Here is an 18,198-nt window from a genome sequence, read left to right on the forward strand (position 1 = left end):
TGTAAAACTGAATTTGGGAACTGTTCGCAGGCCTCATGCAAAATTGATATCATCTAACTCTGTAGTAATAAAATTTTCTCCCTAAGAATGGGACTCTATTGAGGACTCATGTAAAAACCTCAAACAATAATAATAGTAGATAAGGAGTGTTACTTATCTGTTCAAACTGTAAGACAGATGTTATGTGTGTGCTTATATGGGATAAAATACTATTAACCTTGGAGGAATAGACATAAAAATTATTTCAACTCATATCACTTCCCAGTAAAACAGGTTGCCTGTGCCTTTGAATTTAGATATAATTAAATTAATTGGTCTTCTGAAAGAGAAAAGGGTATTTTAAAAAAAAATCAAGTTTTTGTCAGCATTAATGCGTGACTTCCAGTCCAAATCTCTAGTACAGGCTGGCTCAATGCTTTAAACTGGATGATGGTACTGTCATTTAAAGACATTCTATGCTTACAAATAAAACATCATGAGATTTGAATAGCCCAAACGTGTACTGGGGATGCTTTCAAAGTTGAAAAGGAGAAGCCTAAATAGCACTGACAACCTTCAGAAAAGGTGTACCCAGATTCAATGCATGCCATCTGAAATCACCTTTTACAAGTGTCTTGTGTGCAAGTTGAATTAAACATGAACCTAATAAACTGATGGAAAAAAATTAGCTTCTAAAAATCACAGCCCTTTTTTGCCAAAGGCAGTTTGTATTAAAAGAAAGTAAACAAGTGGGTCTATAGTGAAATACAAACCAAAGGAAATCATCCTCGAGTGTGTTATTACTGATGCTTTTCTCAGGCCGAGATCTCTGATGACCTCTCTAAGCTCCAGCTCAGACTGGAAGCTACTCACTGCCTGTGCCAGCTCTGTGGGAATGCAAAATGTGCCTGAGCCAGGGGGCAAGGAACTGAGAGCCTTCACACACCAGGGAGCTGGGTCACAAGGTGTGGTTGTGCCTTCATGAGCAGAGAAACCCTCCACTCGTAAATAGTTAACTCTGGATGCTTCCAGCAACACACCTGTGAAAGGAGTACACTTTCAGTCTTATCTCCCTGTGGATAACAAGAGCACAGGAGAAATTCCCTGCTGGCAAAAAAAAAAAAAGTGCAAATCCCCTGGATTCTGGGAAATTTGACCAAAATCAAAGGGATAATTCTTGTGAGCATTACCATGGGCCTGCACCGCCTTGGCTTATCAAAGTGGTGGATGTTTCAGTGCTAGCTAGCTCTTGTATTCAAAAACACAATAATAACTTACAGTCTGGTTAGCTAGTTCTCAAATAGTTTTCATTCTGTCCTTGGTGGGAAATGCAGGAGGAACATCTCAATACCAATTTGTTTGTGTATTAGGATGTTATAAACTCACCTGTGCTTTTTTTTAACAATGAAGTAATACTAAAGTAATTTTATATGCAAGACTATTACTACTTATGCAACTTAGAGGTGTTTTACTACTAAATGGTGTTTTAAAACTCATTAAAGAGTACTTAAAGCTTTGTGCTTTCACTTAAAAAGTGCTAGATGTGAGAAGTTCCAAGGAAAACATTTCCTAATTTATCCCCAGATCAGTAAATGTCTTTGCAGTTCCAAAGAAGGCTGCTTTTCTCACAGCCACTTTTTGAAAAAACATATTTTACATAGGATTTTGTTTTTCTATAAAACTATGCATTAAGGATTTTTAAGCATTAGTTGCAGTAATTGATTTTGAGGGAGCTGGGTTTTTACATGAGAAATATGTAAAACACACATACTCTGAACTGTCATTAACATTGTTGTGCAGCATTATCTTGGGCAAACACCATATGGGAATTTCTTTCTTCTACTAAGGAATGTAAAGATATCTCCCCCTACAATTTGTAAGAAAAGTCATAGGTATCACTGGTGATAGAGCTGTAAACATTAAAAAGGCAGCACACTCACTGTTCTGGTGTTCCTCTCCAGGCAGCAGCAGCACGGTCACCCATGTTTCTTTGTTACAGTAAGTTCTGTAAAGGAAAAACAGAAGTCCCTGAAATAAGTTTCTCACACTCAGCTACACAGGACCAATGACAACTCAGTTCACAAAAAGTGGTTCTTTGCTTTTGGCTTTGCTAATGTCACAAATTATTAAAAAATCTCGAAGTTAAAAGAATCACACTGTATCAAAATGTTAAAGCAGTACAGGAAGACCTTTTTCAAGGAAGCAAAGCAAAGTGCCATCCAGAAACAGTTTTCAGAGCAATAGAATGTTCATTACATGATCATCACAAAAATTTCATGCATTTTGGGACAAATCATAAGGTTCCTAGTACACACAGGGAAGTTACAGACTTGCTTTAGGGAGATTGACACAGGTAAATATCTGAAGAATATAAAAATATCAAAGAGAAAAAAATTAATACTAAATTGTATGAGAAACTCTGTATTAAAATAAAACCTTAAACACAACAGGGTGACTCTGGCATACTGGGAGTTCAAAGAGAATAAAATTAACAGGGTATAACAAAATCTCCAGAGAAGTAATAGAAGTCATGCCACCTCTATTTTAAACTTAGACTTGCCAAACATCAATAAATATGTGCGAAGAAATAATCTTTTATTGGTGGTAAAGAATGCAATTTATTTACTGCACTCAATTTATAAAGTCAGAAGTGTTAAACCAGCTTGATCAGGACTAGAATTACAGGCCTGGGACACTAAATTGTTCCCATCTGTTTGTTACCACCACTGCCTGCATTCTCCAGCATGAGCACTTCGTAAACTGTTAAGTTTAAAGAGTAGTTTAAATCCCCTTTAACAGCCCTGGAGTTCCCAGCTTGCAGTGCAATTGTTACAAGGCAGATGCACCAGATGTTTTTTGCCTGCTGCAGTGGCACTGCCAGGGATGTCAGCCACAGCACCCTCTGCCTATTGCCCTCCCTTTCTAGTTACCACACCCAACATCTTTTATCCCAGAGAATTAATCACCTGTCAGCCAAATACTCTCAGGAAGTAGCTTTTCTTTTCAAGCAAAGCCCAGGTAGCATTGGAGCTATGGAGGATTCCACTGGCGCTGCAAATCCCAGGGGACTGAGGCCAACTCACCTCACTGAAGGATGCACTGGCATTTGGCAAAGCCTCTAGTGATGGACAGAGGCACATACTTTGTTATAAACTCAAAAGCAAAATGCTGCCAAGTACATTAGTATAATTTATGTGATAGTCTAGGCTGATGCACCATTTCTTTACAGAGAATTGATTGAGTTATGGCATTATTCCACATTGCACTTCCTAAAGGTTAAGCTCAAGGTACCAATGCTTGGCTGTTCCCTCACTGCCTGAGGTCTGATTCCCACAGAAACTGCTATCTTCTGCCTGTCACCCTATAGCATGTAAATGCTGAATAAGGATCACTGTGCATCAGAGAATTATCTGGATCCCATTCCATGCAAACACAAGCTCTTGGTACCTCCTCTGCTGCTTGTTTCACTTTATAAACTAAAGGCAAATCCATACTAACCTTGATATTGGTGCTCTTTCTTCCTGTCACTTTATTTAAAGCTGTTACTGTTGGTGAGTTTGTGATAATAAACATGGAAATGGGCATTGACAGCTCAGCTGTCATTCAGGGCACTCAGGCTTTTGAATTTCACAGAGTAATTCCCCATTAGTCACCTTTGCATCTGGAAGACTGAGCTGGAGCCCTGTATAAGCTCCTCTCTACTTGGCTTTACCTGTACTGTGAAAACACACATATCAGAAAACTATGGGGGTGAAAAAGGTGCCATTGCACCAGATACACTGAACAATTGCAACAGTTCATCCTCACCATCAAAGCCATCTAAATATATGAAGGGTTTCTGTGTGATATGGATTTCTTTGGAATTTATCAGCCGGTAGTACTGAAGGAAAACTCTCCCACACCTACCAGACTCTTCCTCCCTCCAGTTATTTACTGAAGTTGTAGCACTTTTTTAAACAATACAGCTGTCTGCCCCCACATGTGTGTGTGTAATATCAAGTTCATAACGTTCATACAGTAACAAGATTTGGAGAAATACGAACTCTGCTCTTCTCTACATACCACTGCCTTTAGTAATTAATATAGGAAAACCTAAACTGAACCTTAAGGTCTCTGATTGTGAGGAAAGCTTATAACTGTATCCAGCCTCTGCTGCTCAGGCCTTGCCTGACCTGAAAACATAACAAGATAAATTAACAGAGAAATTTGGAAACAATGAATAGTTTTGTCTCTGCTACATATGAACTTATAAATACTTCTCTAGCACAATGGACAGGATTTCAGAAGCCAGACTTTGGCATAAAATAAATTCAAATGAAAAGGGAAGTCCCTTAGTAGACTCCATCTTTTAAATTATAATGCCTGAGAAATGAAAGAGTGTATAAATGAGTTGTCTGTCTATGTTTGTGTGCATATATATACGTTTGAAAGGAATATTCCTGCAAGTTCCTGGTCCTGGAAGTAAGTCACAAAGTAGCAGCAGCAACACTGTGAATGCTGCTATGCTATTACTCAGATTCACGAGGAGGACCAGTCAGAGTTAAAATGCAATATGAGGTAGAAAACAACATAACAACCACAAAAAAAAAAAAAAAAAAAAAAAAAAAAACTTACAAATTTTTGAAAGTCTTAAAATTTCTGCAGAAACTTAAGCTTGTTTTATACATGATTCTGTCTTTACATCAGAAAGTTTTCTTGAGGTTGGTTTACTACCTACAGAAGAAAGAAAAACCATCGTGTTCCAGATAGCCTGCAGCTGCCTGCACTATGGCCTTCCAGAGAGCTGCCTTGAAACAATAGTAACAGCAAAGGTACAGCATGAACTGGACCACTCTGTGTTTCATTAACCTCAAATGAGAAGGCTGTTTTTTTTCAAAGCCCGTTTTGGAACCATTTAAATGATAACGTTTGAAAGCCAGGCAGCCTTTGGACCAACACAGGGGGTGGAGGATTTTTAAAAAGCAAAAGCTTTGTAATGAAGTGTTTGGTTTTTTTTTTTTTTTACACCACCATTTCCCACCTGTAATGGGGCTTTCCACCTCCTCTTACTCTGACGGGGCTGTAAGGATCCAGCAAGCTGCCACCTACTGTCACATGCATGTCTGCTCTGAACAAACAGTGTTGGTATCCCCTGAGCACCTCTGTTGGAAATTAACTGGGATATATCATGCTTCTGGCCTGAAATTACTGAATGCTTTCTTCTAGAAGGGACCTCAGGCATTGCCATACCTAAGATTTCACTTTCTAAAGAGATATACTTTTTGTCCTGCAATTTTAGTCTCCTGTGATTTAAGAAATCTATGCCCTTGACTCCCTGAACACAGCAAGAGAGGAGCAATTACCAAGCAATTTGCTGCATTCTTAGAGAAAGTCCTAAACAATGAAAGTTCAAAATCCCAACCAGCATAACTGGGAACACTTTATGCCTTATTAAGAATGGAAAAGACTAACAATTCTGTAAAAAAAATCCCCAGAAACAGCAGTAGCCAAGAACTTGTTGCTGGATATATCCAGTTTGTATCATGTGATCAGACTTACATAAAACTGAAAAGTCACTCGGCTTCTTTGCATGCCAAATCCTATCCCAGGTATTCTCAGGGTGTTCCTCTCTCCATGTCCACAGGTTGAATTAACATCTAGTACTATGAGGTTTGCTTGAATGAAAAGAATCTGTAGGGAGTAGTTAGCTGCTAAAACTCAGCTTGAGACAGAAAGGTTGCAGAAACAGCCCACTGTTCACTTTAGATGAAATGACTGAAAGAGAAAGTAAACTGCCAGTATTACTTATCCAAAACTGTAATGCTCATATGTTCAGAAGCTATACATGTTAACATAATTATGTTTAGTACACAAACATAAAGCCAGCATCATACATCAGTCATGCACTCAGCCAAATTATTGTGTATGGATGCAGCTTTGGTCAGCACACCTCCCTTTTGCCCATTAATAAAAATCAGCTTGCCAGGTAACATATTTCCCCCCAAATGAGTAATTTCCTGTTAAAAAAAAAATCATAATCATAGCTTGAACAGTATGCAGAATCAGAAATGTTTAATTGTACATCAAGAATAGGTTTCAATTCTTAGAAGTTGGCAGCATCAGGGAGACAACAAAGTTTACTCCTGATCCAGACCCTTCATTCCAGAGGTTTTTTTAGGATACAGATAAGATTGTTAATAATGATTTGTAAAATAATGAGAGACTTGGTAATTAAGTAGCTGAAGAAATTTAAACACAGAGAAAATAAAGTAAGTAAAAAACCCCAAACTGTAGCCTGCTCATGCACAGAGATGTGCTTTTTACAAAGCATTGCGATTTTTCAGTAAGACACTGAAGACTTTTTTATTATTTCTTTGAAAATAACTGCTTATGTCCTGATTATGGTCAAAAAATAAAACACCAATGGAATGTCAGGGATCATTACAAAAGACATTGGGTACAAAATGCAAGATACATACGTATCAAAATACTAGATAAATATATGTGTGCACTGTTTGTGTACCATTGCCCTTAAAACACGTCCAAGATGTTTGCATGGTCACATTGCCTGGAAAAAAATCAAGTGTTCTCAGTGTTTGACACCATCTGGATCCAGGCACCAGCATGTAGTCTTCCACTTAGTAGGTTTAAGGATCAAAATTCAACTCATGGGCACCCTTTACTGAGTTGAAGTTTCAAAGACAAAGACATGTGGTTGATTGAACTGTGAAAGTCATCTGCTCAATTCTCAGGTACTAGGAAAATAAACCTATCACCCACGTTTATTAATTTAATATTGGACTTCATCAACTCAAATATTCGCATGCTCTTGCTTTACAAAAAAACTTTACACCACTGTTGATTTTGCCATCATTCCCATTTGTGGCTTGTACTACCACAATGCTGACACAAGTCTTGGTGCTTGAAATATCAGACCAGGACCAGCCCAAACTTTCAAGCACAATGAATATCATCTGAGCACCTACCTTAAACCACAGCAAGAACCTCTGTTCAAATGAGAGTCACAGCAAGTGCCAGTCTGGGGGTCAGTCTTGAAATGTCCAACGTCACCTACTTAAACAACAAACATCAATAAGGCCACTCATTTTTAAGCACACGCTTAGATGGTTTGCTGAATCAACGTCAGAATGCTCAGAACTGGAAAGAATCAAGTCTAAAGCTTGGCTTTACATTTGAAGCAGTAGCTCCAAGAGTATTTTTCTAACCTCTCGACCTAATCCCAGGAATGTTTGTTGTACTGGACACAGCATACCACACAGGATTTACGATTATCACTTTGGAACCATTTGCACTCTCTGTTCACTGGTTCTGCACTGGGGAAGCAACGTTCCCACCACAGCCTTATGCCCAGAAGCCTCTCTGCTGAGCCATCAGCCAGCCAGCACTGCCTAATGACACACAGTGTGAGCAGCAGGCTATTGACTGCAAAATGTCTGGTGAAGGTGGCCCATTTCACTGCTGCATTCTCAAGCAGATGAACTGGAACAATTACAAACAAAGTTAATGTATCTATTGAAACGCTAAATTTAAAACTTGGAAACGTTCCTATCCGCTTCCTTCCATTTCAAAACACAGCGAGTTAACTAGGTCTGACTCTTTGGCAGTGGTCCATTTAAATGGCACAGATTTGCCTACCTAAAAAAGCCCTTTTGTTTCCTACAGCTGTGAAACTTTGGTGCTCTGCAACTTTTTCATGTTTCCCAGGTAACCCTGGCACAAAGTTGTGACTAAATGCCTGCAAAAGATTTTTAACTCTAGATTTGAAGGAATATAACCACAAGGAAGAATGATGACTTTCAGTAAGTGCCCCATGGTAGCAAGAACAATGCTCAAATTTAGATTTGAACATCCACAAAGCTTCTGGAAGATTCGTGGCTTAAGAGGGAACTGCATTCTCTGTTCTGCTGTAACAGGTTGCATCATGTTTGCCTTTTCCTCCATTTCTCTTCCCTATGTTGTACCTGCTCAGCTCTATCATCCAATGCAAAGGGAGATGGGAGTACATGACATATCTTTTCAAAAGAATTAGTTGTAAGGACCTCTTATATTTGAAGAAACTTTAAATTCTGGAGCTGACTTCCTGTTCTGTGGGAAGAAATGGATCTTTTGTCACTGATTCCACAAGGACAGGAAGCAATTCCAAGCACATACATATATGATGTTAATAAGACACCTTAAAGCAAACAGATTCTAACTGAAATAACAAACTACTGTGGCGAAATTGCCTTCCCATTTTTCTCTGGTTGCAAAATGTTCCTAGTGGATTAAGTGGGAGTAAGTCTGTGCCACATAGAATAAACAAGTAGGAAATTCATGCAGGTGCAGGAGCACTGGTCTGTGGTAAAGTTCCAGAAGCTCCCTCTGTGCCTTATGCAGTAAGGAATAATAACCAGGAGCTGCAAGAAAAGAGACAGAGGAGCTGCTGCTTTGACACCTGCAGACAGACCTAAGGGGCCAAATGTGAGGCAGTTCCAAATTAGATGCTAAACATGGGTGCACTAAACCAAAAAGACACACCTTGTGTATCTGCTGGGTTTTCTTTATGTTGGCTTTTTTTTTTCCTGAGATGTTCAGGTTTTTTTCTCTGAGATAATTTAAGACATCCCAGGGCAGCAGCTCACTGTCAGTGAACATTCATTGTTCACTGATGCTACGTTCATTGTGGCATCACATCTGAGAGAAATAAAAATCTGTCAAAGACCAGGAAGAGCACATGAATGCCTATAGTATCTGCCATTTAAAGAATAACTTGAGAAGACATGAAAAGATTTAAGATTTAGTAAACAACATGATGGGCAAAATACAAGTATCATTCTATTATGCTTAAAGTGTGAGTTATTTCCATCTAGAGGGAAGTAAAAAACTCCTGAGAACCTTTCCTTGTTCATGCTCCATGCAAACCTTAAAACATCACCATAACACAGCATTTTTTAAAAATTTAATTTTTTTTTATTGTTTATTATTACCACAACACCCAGAACATGTCATAAAACAGGTTCACAATATACTGACCACCTATACTATGCAGAATAACAGACAGTCCCTGCCTGAAAGGACTAAAAGCATCATTAAATAACTTTATGGAAAACTGGGGGCCAAAGAAGCTACAAATTCTGTCTACAGTCAATGAGAGATGCTCTGACAGAAGCCATTGGAGAATTCCAGGATGAAATTTGGCATCACTTGGAGTCAATTGCAAAATTCTCACTATCTTTAGTGAAACAAGGACTGAAAATATATGTTTCTGCTTCATAGTCCTTTGTCCAGACAACTTAGGCCTGGAATTTCTTAAGTTTTCTTATTTCTACTCTTTGTTCTTTTGCACCAAACACATTTTTCTGTGCCTTCTGTTTACAAACTGATACTTTAATGGCATAATTAAGATACAACTATGTGTAATTCTATTAATCTCCGTCCAAGTGTTCATTAGTTAAAGTAAAAAAATTTTCACTAGGATATATCCAATATTTACACTGCGATTATTTTTCACAACATGTCCTGCTTTGAAATGCTATTTCACTGCTCCTTGTTCTTTGTCCTGCATTTCTACTGGTGCATTTAATAAAGCCAACTTCTCAGATTTCTGTTTCTTCCTTAAAATAAGGAGAATTAGTGAACTTGGGATATAGGACACTCCACGTAATACTGCTGGCAGGCCAAGATAGAGCCACCTGAAATAAATAATGAGCTTCATTAAATATATACATTCATGAAAACATTGCAAAATTATTCAGCATACATTGCATTGCAAAAATTACACAGTAGCTCTAAAGCTTATGCCCTGATCCTTTTGGATCTCACAGAGGATGAGTCAATAAGAGAACAGAGAATATGTCAGTGTCAGCAAAATGGTTGTTTACATCACCCAATTTCAAGCAAACAATTGAGCCAGTGAACTCAGCCACCTGGTACTCTTAGAACTTTCTCCACAGGGAAAAGAGAGAGCCCTGAAAGGGCAGCTCAGTCCACCTGAACAAAACTTCTAGGTATTCATAAGATAGAAATATTCTTCCAAATCCACCCCAACACATCATCAAAAGGAATCAGTCTGAGGTCATTTTCTTCAAAATTCCCATAGCACTCCTTGAAGGACTACAAAAGCATGAAGGTAGTATTCTGGGCCAATTTCCAACTTGAGTAACTATATCTTCCCTATAAAATTTTTCTTTATTTTAATTCAGGTACTATATCAACCATTTTCTCAATGATATGCAATGTAATTTTTCAAAGATACTGCACAGTCAGTCATTAAACATTTTTTTCCTCAGGAGCTTACTGCTTTTCATTTTTTTAATCAGAATTCAGTGTTTTTAAAGTCTGTTCTCATAAAAGGTTATTAGTGAATGTATTTATGGCACCAGAACATTCCTGTCCAAAAGCTGATCCAACATCTGTATCAAAGGTTGCATTTGACAAATAAAGCCAATGCCAAAGAAAACTGTTGTGTCACATCTCTAACACAGGAGCAGTTTGTCTATTAGGAAAAGATAAAGTTCATAAAATCATATCTCTATGCATGTAATAATACATCATAAAGAAGGAGAAATTAAAATAAAGTAGGAAATATACCTGTACGTGACAATATCGTACATCCTACATGCTCCTTCTCCACCACAAGTCATAGTACCCCACTTCAGGCAAGTGGTATCTATCAAAGCTCCAAAATAAATGGGAGATGGAATTCCAGCTACAAAGAATATTAACAACATTTCTGTGAATAATGTTTCCTCTGATTAGCAGATACACTGCAGAACCTGTGCTGTTTGTCATGTACTGCATCTGTCCTGTCCTCTTGCAGTATGAACCATATTCTCTGAATATCTTATGTTCTTTCTTCTTCCTTATCCACCTACCCTCAGACAAAGGTTTTCTTCCCTGTTTACCAATGTAGACATGCTAAAATATGAACTATTACTATTCAGAACTCAAAATTTCTCCTTATCAGTGAGAGGGAATGTTGTGTTAAATAAAGATGTAACAAGAGTGAGGGAATGCAAAATTGCTTTCAGATAAGCAGCAGATGTAATCAGCTGTCCTGGCTTCTGCTGGTATAGGGTTAATTTTCTTCCTAGTAGCTGGCACAGTGCTGTGTTTTGGATTTAATATGAGAATAGTGTTGATAACACACTGATGTTTTACTTGTTGCCAAGTAGTGCTTATTCTAAATCAAGTTTTCAGTGTTTCATGCTCTGCTAGTGAGAAGTTGCACAAGAAGCTGGGAGGGAGCATGTCCAGGACAGCTGACCTGAGCTGGTCAAACCATTCCATACCCTAGAATATCATGCTTAATATATAAACTGGAGGGAATTGGCTGGGAGGGGCCAATCGCTGCTTGGAGATGAGATGAGCATTGGTCAGCAGGTGGCAAACAATTCTATTGTGCATCACTTTTCCTTCTTCTCTTTTATTCCTCTCATTATTATTATTATATTATTACTATTATAATTATCATCATCATCATCACCACTATCATCATCATTATATTTTACTTTATTTCCACTATTAACTCTTCTAATCTCAACCCGTATTGTCTACCTTCTTTTCCAACTCTCCTCCCTATCCTACTGCAAGGGGAGAGTAAAGTGGCTGCATGGTACTTAGTTGCTAAGTTAAACCACAACATCAGCCTATTGCCCAGTATAAAAAAAAAAAAAAAAAACCGCAAACTGAAAGCTGTTCTAATTTGCCATGCTGCCTAGATCTGTAAAAAAATCCTAAATTCTTCCTGATCAAAGGCACTCCATAGAAGTAGACTCCTGTGCCATACCCACAACCCTGATGGGATCCTTCTCTTAACTCTAGATTGTACCTAACTGTGCTTTCAAAGTGTGTCAGATATTTTCTCACCAAATACTCTTGAAGCCAGTCCATGGATACCCACTCCAAACGACTTTTCTTCAGGCTTTAGAGACCTGTATGATAAATACATAGTACACTTATTAGTAGAGGTGACACTAACTCTGGGGTTTTTTTTTTAATCAAACTCATCATCACTTTAGGTCCAAACCATTCTAATTACAGCGATGGTTGAAAGGGTTCATTATCCTCATTAGATGATGTTTATTGAAAAAATTCCTTAACTAGGACTGCCAAATCACGAAAGGAAGAGTTGTTGTCACAGTACCATCCCTTTGAACTGAGGCAAACACAGAGTGCAAGATAGTTGTGCCTTAATCGACATCATATTGATGTGATCGATAAACACACGGGTATCACACACCTCTCAGTGGCTCATTCCCCTGACTTGGTGGTCCTGCATTAATTCAGGATATAGCTGATAGCCAGAAGTAACATCAGACTATAAAGTTGACACGACACTAAACCTCAACAGCACGAAACGACATAAGATTTTTCTGCTCTTCCTCCTTCCATACATAAACTAACCACCTTTTAATTCCTGGGAGTCTTTGACCTCAGAATAAAAAGTCGAGTAGATTTCTTAAGATGAGGACATTTTACTATACCTCATTAAGACCATATATCCAGGCATGGCTGCTAAGGAAAAAATGAAGCTGCAGACTAATGACAATATCAAAAAATAATGAAGCATCTTGTCACAGTTTTCATCTTCATCACACTGGCCCAGAATTGCAGAAACATTTTGAGAGGAAAACCCTGAGGCTGCAACACAGGTGCAGTTTTCAAATACCTGTCAAAAAGAGTGTTTTAATCACACAGGTTGTCCAAACTCCTGCACCGAGTCTGAAAATCGCACCGTTGGCACCCAGTTCACTGTCTCCTGCACTTGTTACACCCGTGCAGCACTGCAGTGTGGCCTCTCTCCCACCCCAGTTGGCCAGGCACAGGTCCAACCATTCCCTGCATGTGGAGTATGGGGTTAGGGAGTTGTCATGCAGCTGGGACTGTGCTCCCTCAAGGAGGCTGTGATCAAGAGAGCCTTCAAGTTCCCCAGCACAGCCTGGCTGTGTGGTCCTTCTGTTGCCAACAGACCTGACCCTCGTTTTCATAACCTAGAGTGTGGTCTTTCATATGTCAGAAGAGAAGGAACCAGAGATTTGATTGAGGCTGGGTTGCAATATTCTTATCAAACACTTGCTTCTACTGAAATCATTGCCAGAATAAGGACTCTCAAAAATCAGCCATGGTAAACAAAGGCATCAGTGTCTGACCCTCATTATCAACTAATACTTCTTTAAAATATTTGTGAAGTATAGAGGTTTTCTAAAATCTCTATGATTGGGGCTTTTTTTTAACTTATTATTTTTGATTGTTTTCAGCCTAATTAGAATTTACAGGGGGTTTTAGGGAATATGTGTTATTAAATAAGATAATAAAAGCTCTATAATACCTGCTTACTTGTTTAAATCTACAGGGTAAAAGAGATTAAGTCCATGCTATAGACTTTCATTTTGGCTGAAATCTTCTTGTGCAGTCAGATTTCCAACTGGCAATACCTTCAGAATAACTTCTCACTCCATTTTGAGCATTTAAGATTCCCTGAGTTTCTTAGAAGAGAAGGAGTCTTCTTCATTATAATTTTTAATTTAAACTTACACTAATTTTCAGATTCAGTTTGGAATTTCTGGTGCTACTCAATGAATTTGTCCAAATCTATCACCTCATATATCCAATAAATGTACATGTATGGATATTTCCCACCCTGCAGTGATACAGATATTTCTCCCCTACTACATTTCATAATTACAGCACAATAAAATGTATGCTTTACCACACTTCTTCCAGTTCCTCTTGAGGATTTACACCCAGCAAGACAAGGTGACACATAAGTGACTCCATTGTTCCCACAAACAGGGTCCCATATTTTAAGTGAACAATCACAATCCCTGTTGCAGTCAGCAAGTAGAGTATTTTCTGCGTATGAAACTTGTTCTATTCTGAAATACATTTAGAAGATGGGTAAATATTTCAGTAAAGAAATACCTGCAGTAATCCTTTGCAATGCTTAAGTTTCTATTCTAGCTCAAGTGTTTATTTAGGACACAGTTCTGCATGTTCCAATCCTGGAGTCGTGCCTTTCTACCTTTATATGGTGTATTGTATGATATTCCATTAAATTAATATTATCAATGAGGTATGCATACCCCACAGCATTTTTCTCAGCTGTGGTACATATGCTCCTGATTGCTGTAAGTGTTGCATGTAAACCTACATGTCCACTCTACAGACACACAATGCTTCCCAATGATTAATGGCAGGATTCGAATCACGAAACTCCAAATAAAATATCCTTTGATAACTTGATAAAAATCAAATTCCAGTATACCAGCATAAGATTAAGAAGGGGTTTGTCCCTCTGTTATTCTGACATTGCACTCATGTATGCCTAATTTGATCAACAACTTTTCTATTTTCACCTGCAGTTACATGACCCTATTAATTATATTAGTATAAGAATTATTATGGATATGCAATTGTAAGAGTCTTGGTGTGGATATCTTTTTCAGTACACTTTTCTTGCTTGAAACAGTGATAGCAGAAGGTAGACCTACTGTCTCATGCAAGTAAAAAGCTTTGAGTATTTAGGCAATGAAACCAAAATGTTGCAAAGCTAAGGAGCCCCTGACTGATTCTTGACAAGAAAAATCATCCCGATGTCTTAAGACTGAAGTCCTCTTGTGTCTTAAAAAACATACCCTTCATAGGAAACTGTTAGACCAGCAACTGGTGCAGTATCACAGACAGTCCAATAGGCAGCAAAGTAGAGAAGGTATTCCAGTAAAGATACCCAAAATGCTATGTTCGCAGCCTGATAGATATTTATCTTGAATTTCTTCATGAATAAGCCTCCAGAAAAATACCCCACGCATAGAACTGGTAAGTTGTAAACACCTATTTAAACAAGTGAAACTTCCATGTTAAAATAAAGGCGAGCATTGAAGCTACTCTACTCTAAGGTAGCTACTGAAGTAGATACTAAAGCTACTGAAAGGGTAGATTGTGTTTGGCAAACACTCATGCAGTGCCTGTGGCTGAATAATTTAACTACTGTCAGCAACGAGTCTCTACTAATTTCCTTGCACACCCAAAACCTCTGCCAAAGTCAACAGCAGGTGAGAAATGCTTGAGAAGTGAGACAGAGGGTAGGACTGAAAAGATTTGTTAGCAATCTAGAGTTGCAATCTAGGTGCACCTTAAAAAAAAAAAAGAAGAAGAAGAAGAAAAAAATATATTGTTTCAATCCAGCCTCCCCAGACAGAGAAACTCAACAGAAAGACAAGCTACTGGAGTACATCTCAATACACACTGAGCATCACAGGAACAGACTTTCAGTTTTGATATGAGATTACTGAATGTCCTCTCACATTTATTTGCTGATTGATATTATAATGAAGCAAATTCTGACTGATAGTGGTTTTGGAAGTGGTTTTACACAAGCATCACATGGCTTGGTTTCATATCAGCTGAACTTTCTGGGCCAATTCGAAAGATGGGAAGTAGATTATAAAATTCTGCACAGAAAATTAGGAGAAACTTAGCACAAAATGCATGAATATATAGGAATGATTTGCAGTGCAGTATGTCTCACTTGTAGAAGCATTTAACCCTAGTATGTATGTGTATATAAGTAGATACGAACATATAAATATAGATAAATTGCATAGAGACATCACTACTTGGTAGAACAGAGCAAAGCAAAATGCAAACATACCAATTAAAAAGATGGCATCTGATGCAGATTTTCCAAACTGCTGTTCCAGATATTTGGGCATGAAGGATACCATGCCATCGAAGGCACTGAACTGCAGCACAGTTATGCATATAAATAACATGTACACGGGGTTGCGAAACAGAGCCTTGAGGAAGGGGATGAAATCTGGAATGAAATAATGGACTGGGTTAGTGTGATGCTTTATGAAAAGGATGACCATTGCTCAGTGTGACTGAGCAGGGAAAAGGGGAACAGAAAAGGTCCTTTAACTGTACCAAACTGGATCTTGTGCTTTGCCAGACACCACAGGCCAAAGGAAACCGGATTAGCCCAGGCTTCCCCAACATGTCTCCTCTACCCAAAGACACCCTCACATGCACAAACATGCCCACCAATGCATACTGCTGCTTACAAAAAAATAATAAATCACAGCAACAACCTTCCCATGAAAGTTTCCTGAAACTTTTTAGCTGTGCAGTGACTGAGCTTTGTGGTTACAGATCTGCAGCAGCAGCTCCTCTCCCACCTTTCCTATTCCTTTTTTCTCATGTCATACCCCCAGAGTGTTCACCAAACCCCTTTCCTGCACCTGGCATATGAAGGGACTACAAGGGGAAAGGGGTGCAAACGCACTAAGAGCTGTGACAACCTGCCCCCAAACTAATTTTGTTTTTTTTCTGGGGCAGAAGATGCCTGATGAGAGATGTGACCAAAGTTATTCCCACCATACTCTCAAAGTCTGTATCAGCCAGTCTTCAGCCAAGTAAGCATCTGAGAAACTAATTTACACAGTTCTTTTCTCTGCCTAATGCCTATTAAATCAGGATCTGAACCATAAAAAAAACCCCCACAATTCCCCTTTGTCTAATGTTCCCTGTTAATTAATGTGCTGAGCTATTGTAAAGAAACTCCGCAGAAAAGCATCTGTAAAACAATGACTGTGCTTCATTGAAAGTGGGCACCACTTAGGATGGGTGTATATTTTCAGAGGTAGGCAAGTATCTTACTAGAAGAGGATCTGTATGCAAGTCTTGCAAAAATGAGTCACATATTCAAAACACTATAAAATAGGCTGCATTATTTACATATGCAAGGCAGTTTATAATCAGAACTTTCTGAGGAAATTTGATTTTTATTCAGTTAATTTTATTTCAGGTTAATTTTAACTATAAAAACTTCAAATTTCAGCTTGAAATCCTTGGCAACTAAAAAGCTATCTGAATATATCCTGGTCAATAGTCTGTGAGTGGTCCTGCTTGAACAAGTGACTTTCAGAAGTCCCTTCCAACTATTCTGTGAAATTAAGAGATTCTAACTTCAGGATACTCAGGGACAGTGGACACTCACATCAACACAGGGAGGGAATGATCATGAAAACACAAGCTCTGAAGGGACTCTGGAGCACCAGGACCCACATCTGATCTAAGAATCTTTCTTAACCAGAGCAGTATTTTATTTATGGATTCATTTAAGGTTACATGACCAGCAGGAGGAGATGCTGTGTTTATCAAATATGAAGTTGCAATATCAGCCAAGATCTGAGTGCTCAGTATGATGAATTTGCAGGACTCAGCTTGAAACACCACGGACAGGTAGCTGCCACATGGCACTTACTTTCTGAAAATTAAGATCCTGTCAAGGGGTCCTGAGCCAAGTATAGAGAATCAGGAAACTTCTTGAAGGTCATCACCTTTGAAATATTTTATTCACTTACATTTCCAACTAGCACAAATAATGGAGAGAAATAAAAAAGCTTCCTACAAATATATGGATCTGAAAGACCACAGATGTGAAAGTTACCGATGGTAACATGAATGTAAGTCAGATAGATCTTTGTTCAAAAGCAATTAAATGTTCATGAGACACTTCAGCACCTGACAATTCCCTTTTATGGCTTTAGGGTGGGTTCAAGGTATGCACAAGTCTTGTGCTGGGTTTCTGCTTTTCTGTACAGTGAATGTGGGGTACATTTATTATTATTATTTATTATTATTAGCAACTAATATCTGCAACTGGTCCACAGTTCACTGAGTTGCAATATTCTTAACCAGATTTCAGTGCTTTAACCCTCTCACAGGAAGAAAAGATCTACATACACCTGAAATGCAGGAGGGGGAAAGGAATGACTCCAGATCCTGGAGCTATGAAATTAGCTTTCTTCCTCTGCGAGGAGCCATTCTAAATCCCTACACAAAGCCTTTGGTACTACAGAGACATGAAAAACAGAAGAGGCATTTCATACCTTGGACCCATCTTTAATTACACAAATACACACAGTCCACATCTTAAGGATTAAATTAAGAAGGAAATAAAATATGACATAACTTGCCTTTAGCAATTTCATACATGTTCTGTTTGGTTTCATTTTTGTCATTGTCTTGCAATGGTACTACACTTTTTTCACTTGTCTCCTCAGATTCATTGGTTTCACCTTCCTTCACAAGTGACTTGGGCAAAAACCAGAAGGGTATTCCCACGAGCAGGTTCAGTAATGCACAAATCAAAATGCCCAGCCACCACGCTCCAACCCAGCGGGCATCAGTAGCTGTTATAGTTATCTCATCTATAAAAAAAAAAAAACAAAACAA

General features: G+C 38.4%; 1 protein-coding gene across 5 annotated transcripts in view; it reads right to left on the bottom strand.

Annotated features, from left to right (window-relative positions):
• Positions 1-8,917: 8,917 nt before the first annotated feature.
• Positions 8,918-18,198, bottom strand: part of SLCO1A2 (solute carrier organic anion transporter family member 1A2) — a 45,996-nt gene continuing 36,715 nt past the window's right edge. For all 5 annotated transcript variants that reach the window (XM_018080812.1, XM_018080814.2, XM_018080813.1 and 2 more), the window contains 8 exons: positions 17,940-18,173; positions 15,611-15,775; positions 14,595-14,790; positions 13,670-13,835; positions 12,444-12,628; positions 11,827-11,891; positions 10,549-10,666; positions 8,918-9,650 (listed from right to left, as the gene is read on the bottom strand). In XM_018080812.1, the coding sequence (XP_017936301.1) occupies positions 9,491-9,650; positions 10,549-10,666; positions 11,827-11,891; positions 12,444-12,628; positions 13,670-13,835; positions 14,595-14,790; positions 15,611-15,775; positions 17,940-18,173 (1,289 nt within the window). In that variant the 3' untranslated portion in view covers positions 8,918-9,490. The remainder of the gene's footprint in view (positions 9,651-10,548; positions 10,667-11,826; positions 11,892-12,443; positions 12,629-13,669; positions 13,836-14,594; positions 14,791-15,610; positions 15,776-17,939; positions 18,174-18,198) is intronic.

Source organism: Manacus vitellinus, unplaced genomic scaffold, assembly GCF_001715985.3.
Source record: "Manacus vitellinus isolate BGI_N305 unplaced genomic scaffold, ASM171598v3 scaffold_5_pilon, whole genome shotgun sequence".
Lineage (NCBI taxonomy): Eukaryota > Metazoa > Chordata > Aves > Passeriformes > Pipridae > Manacus > Manacus vitellinus.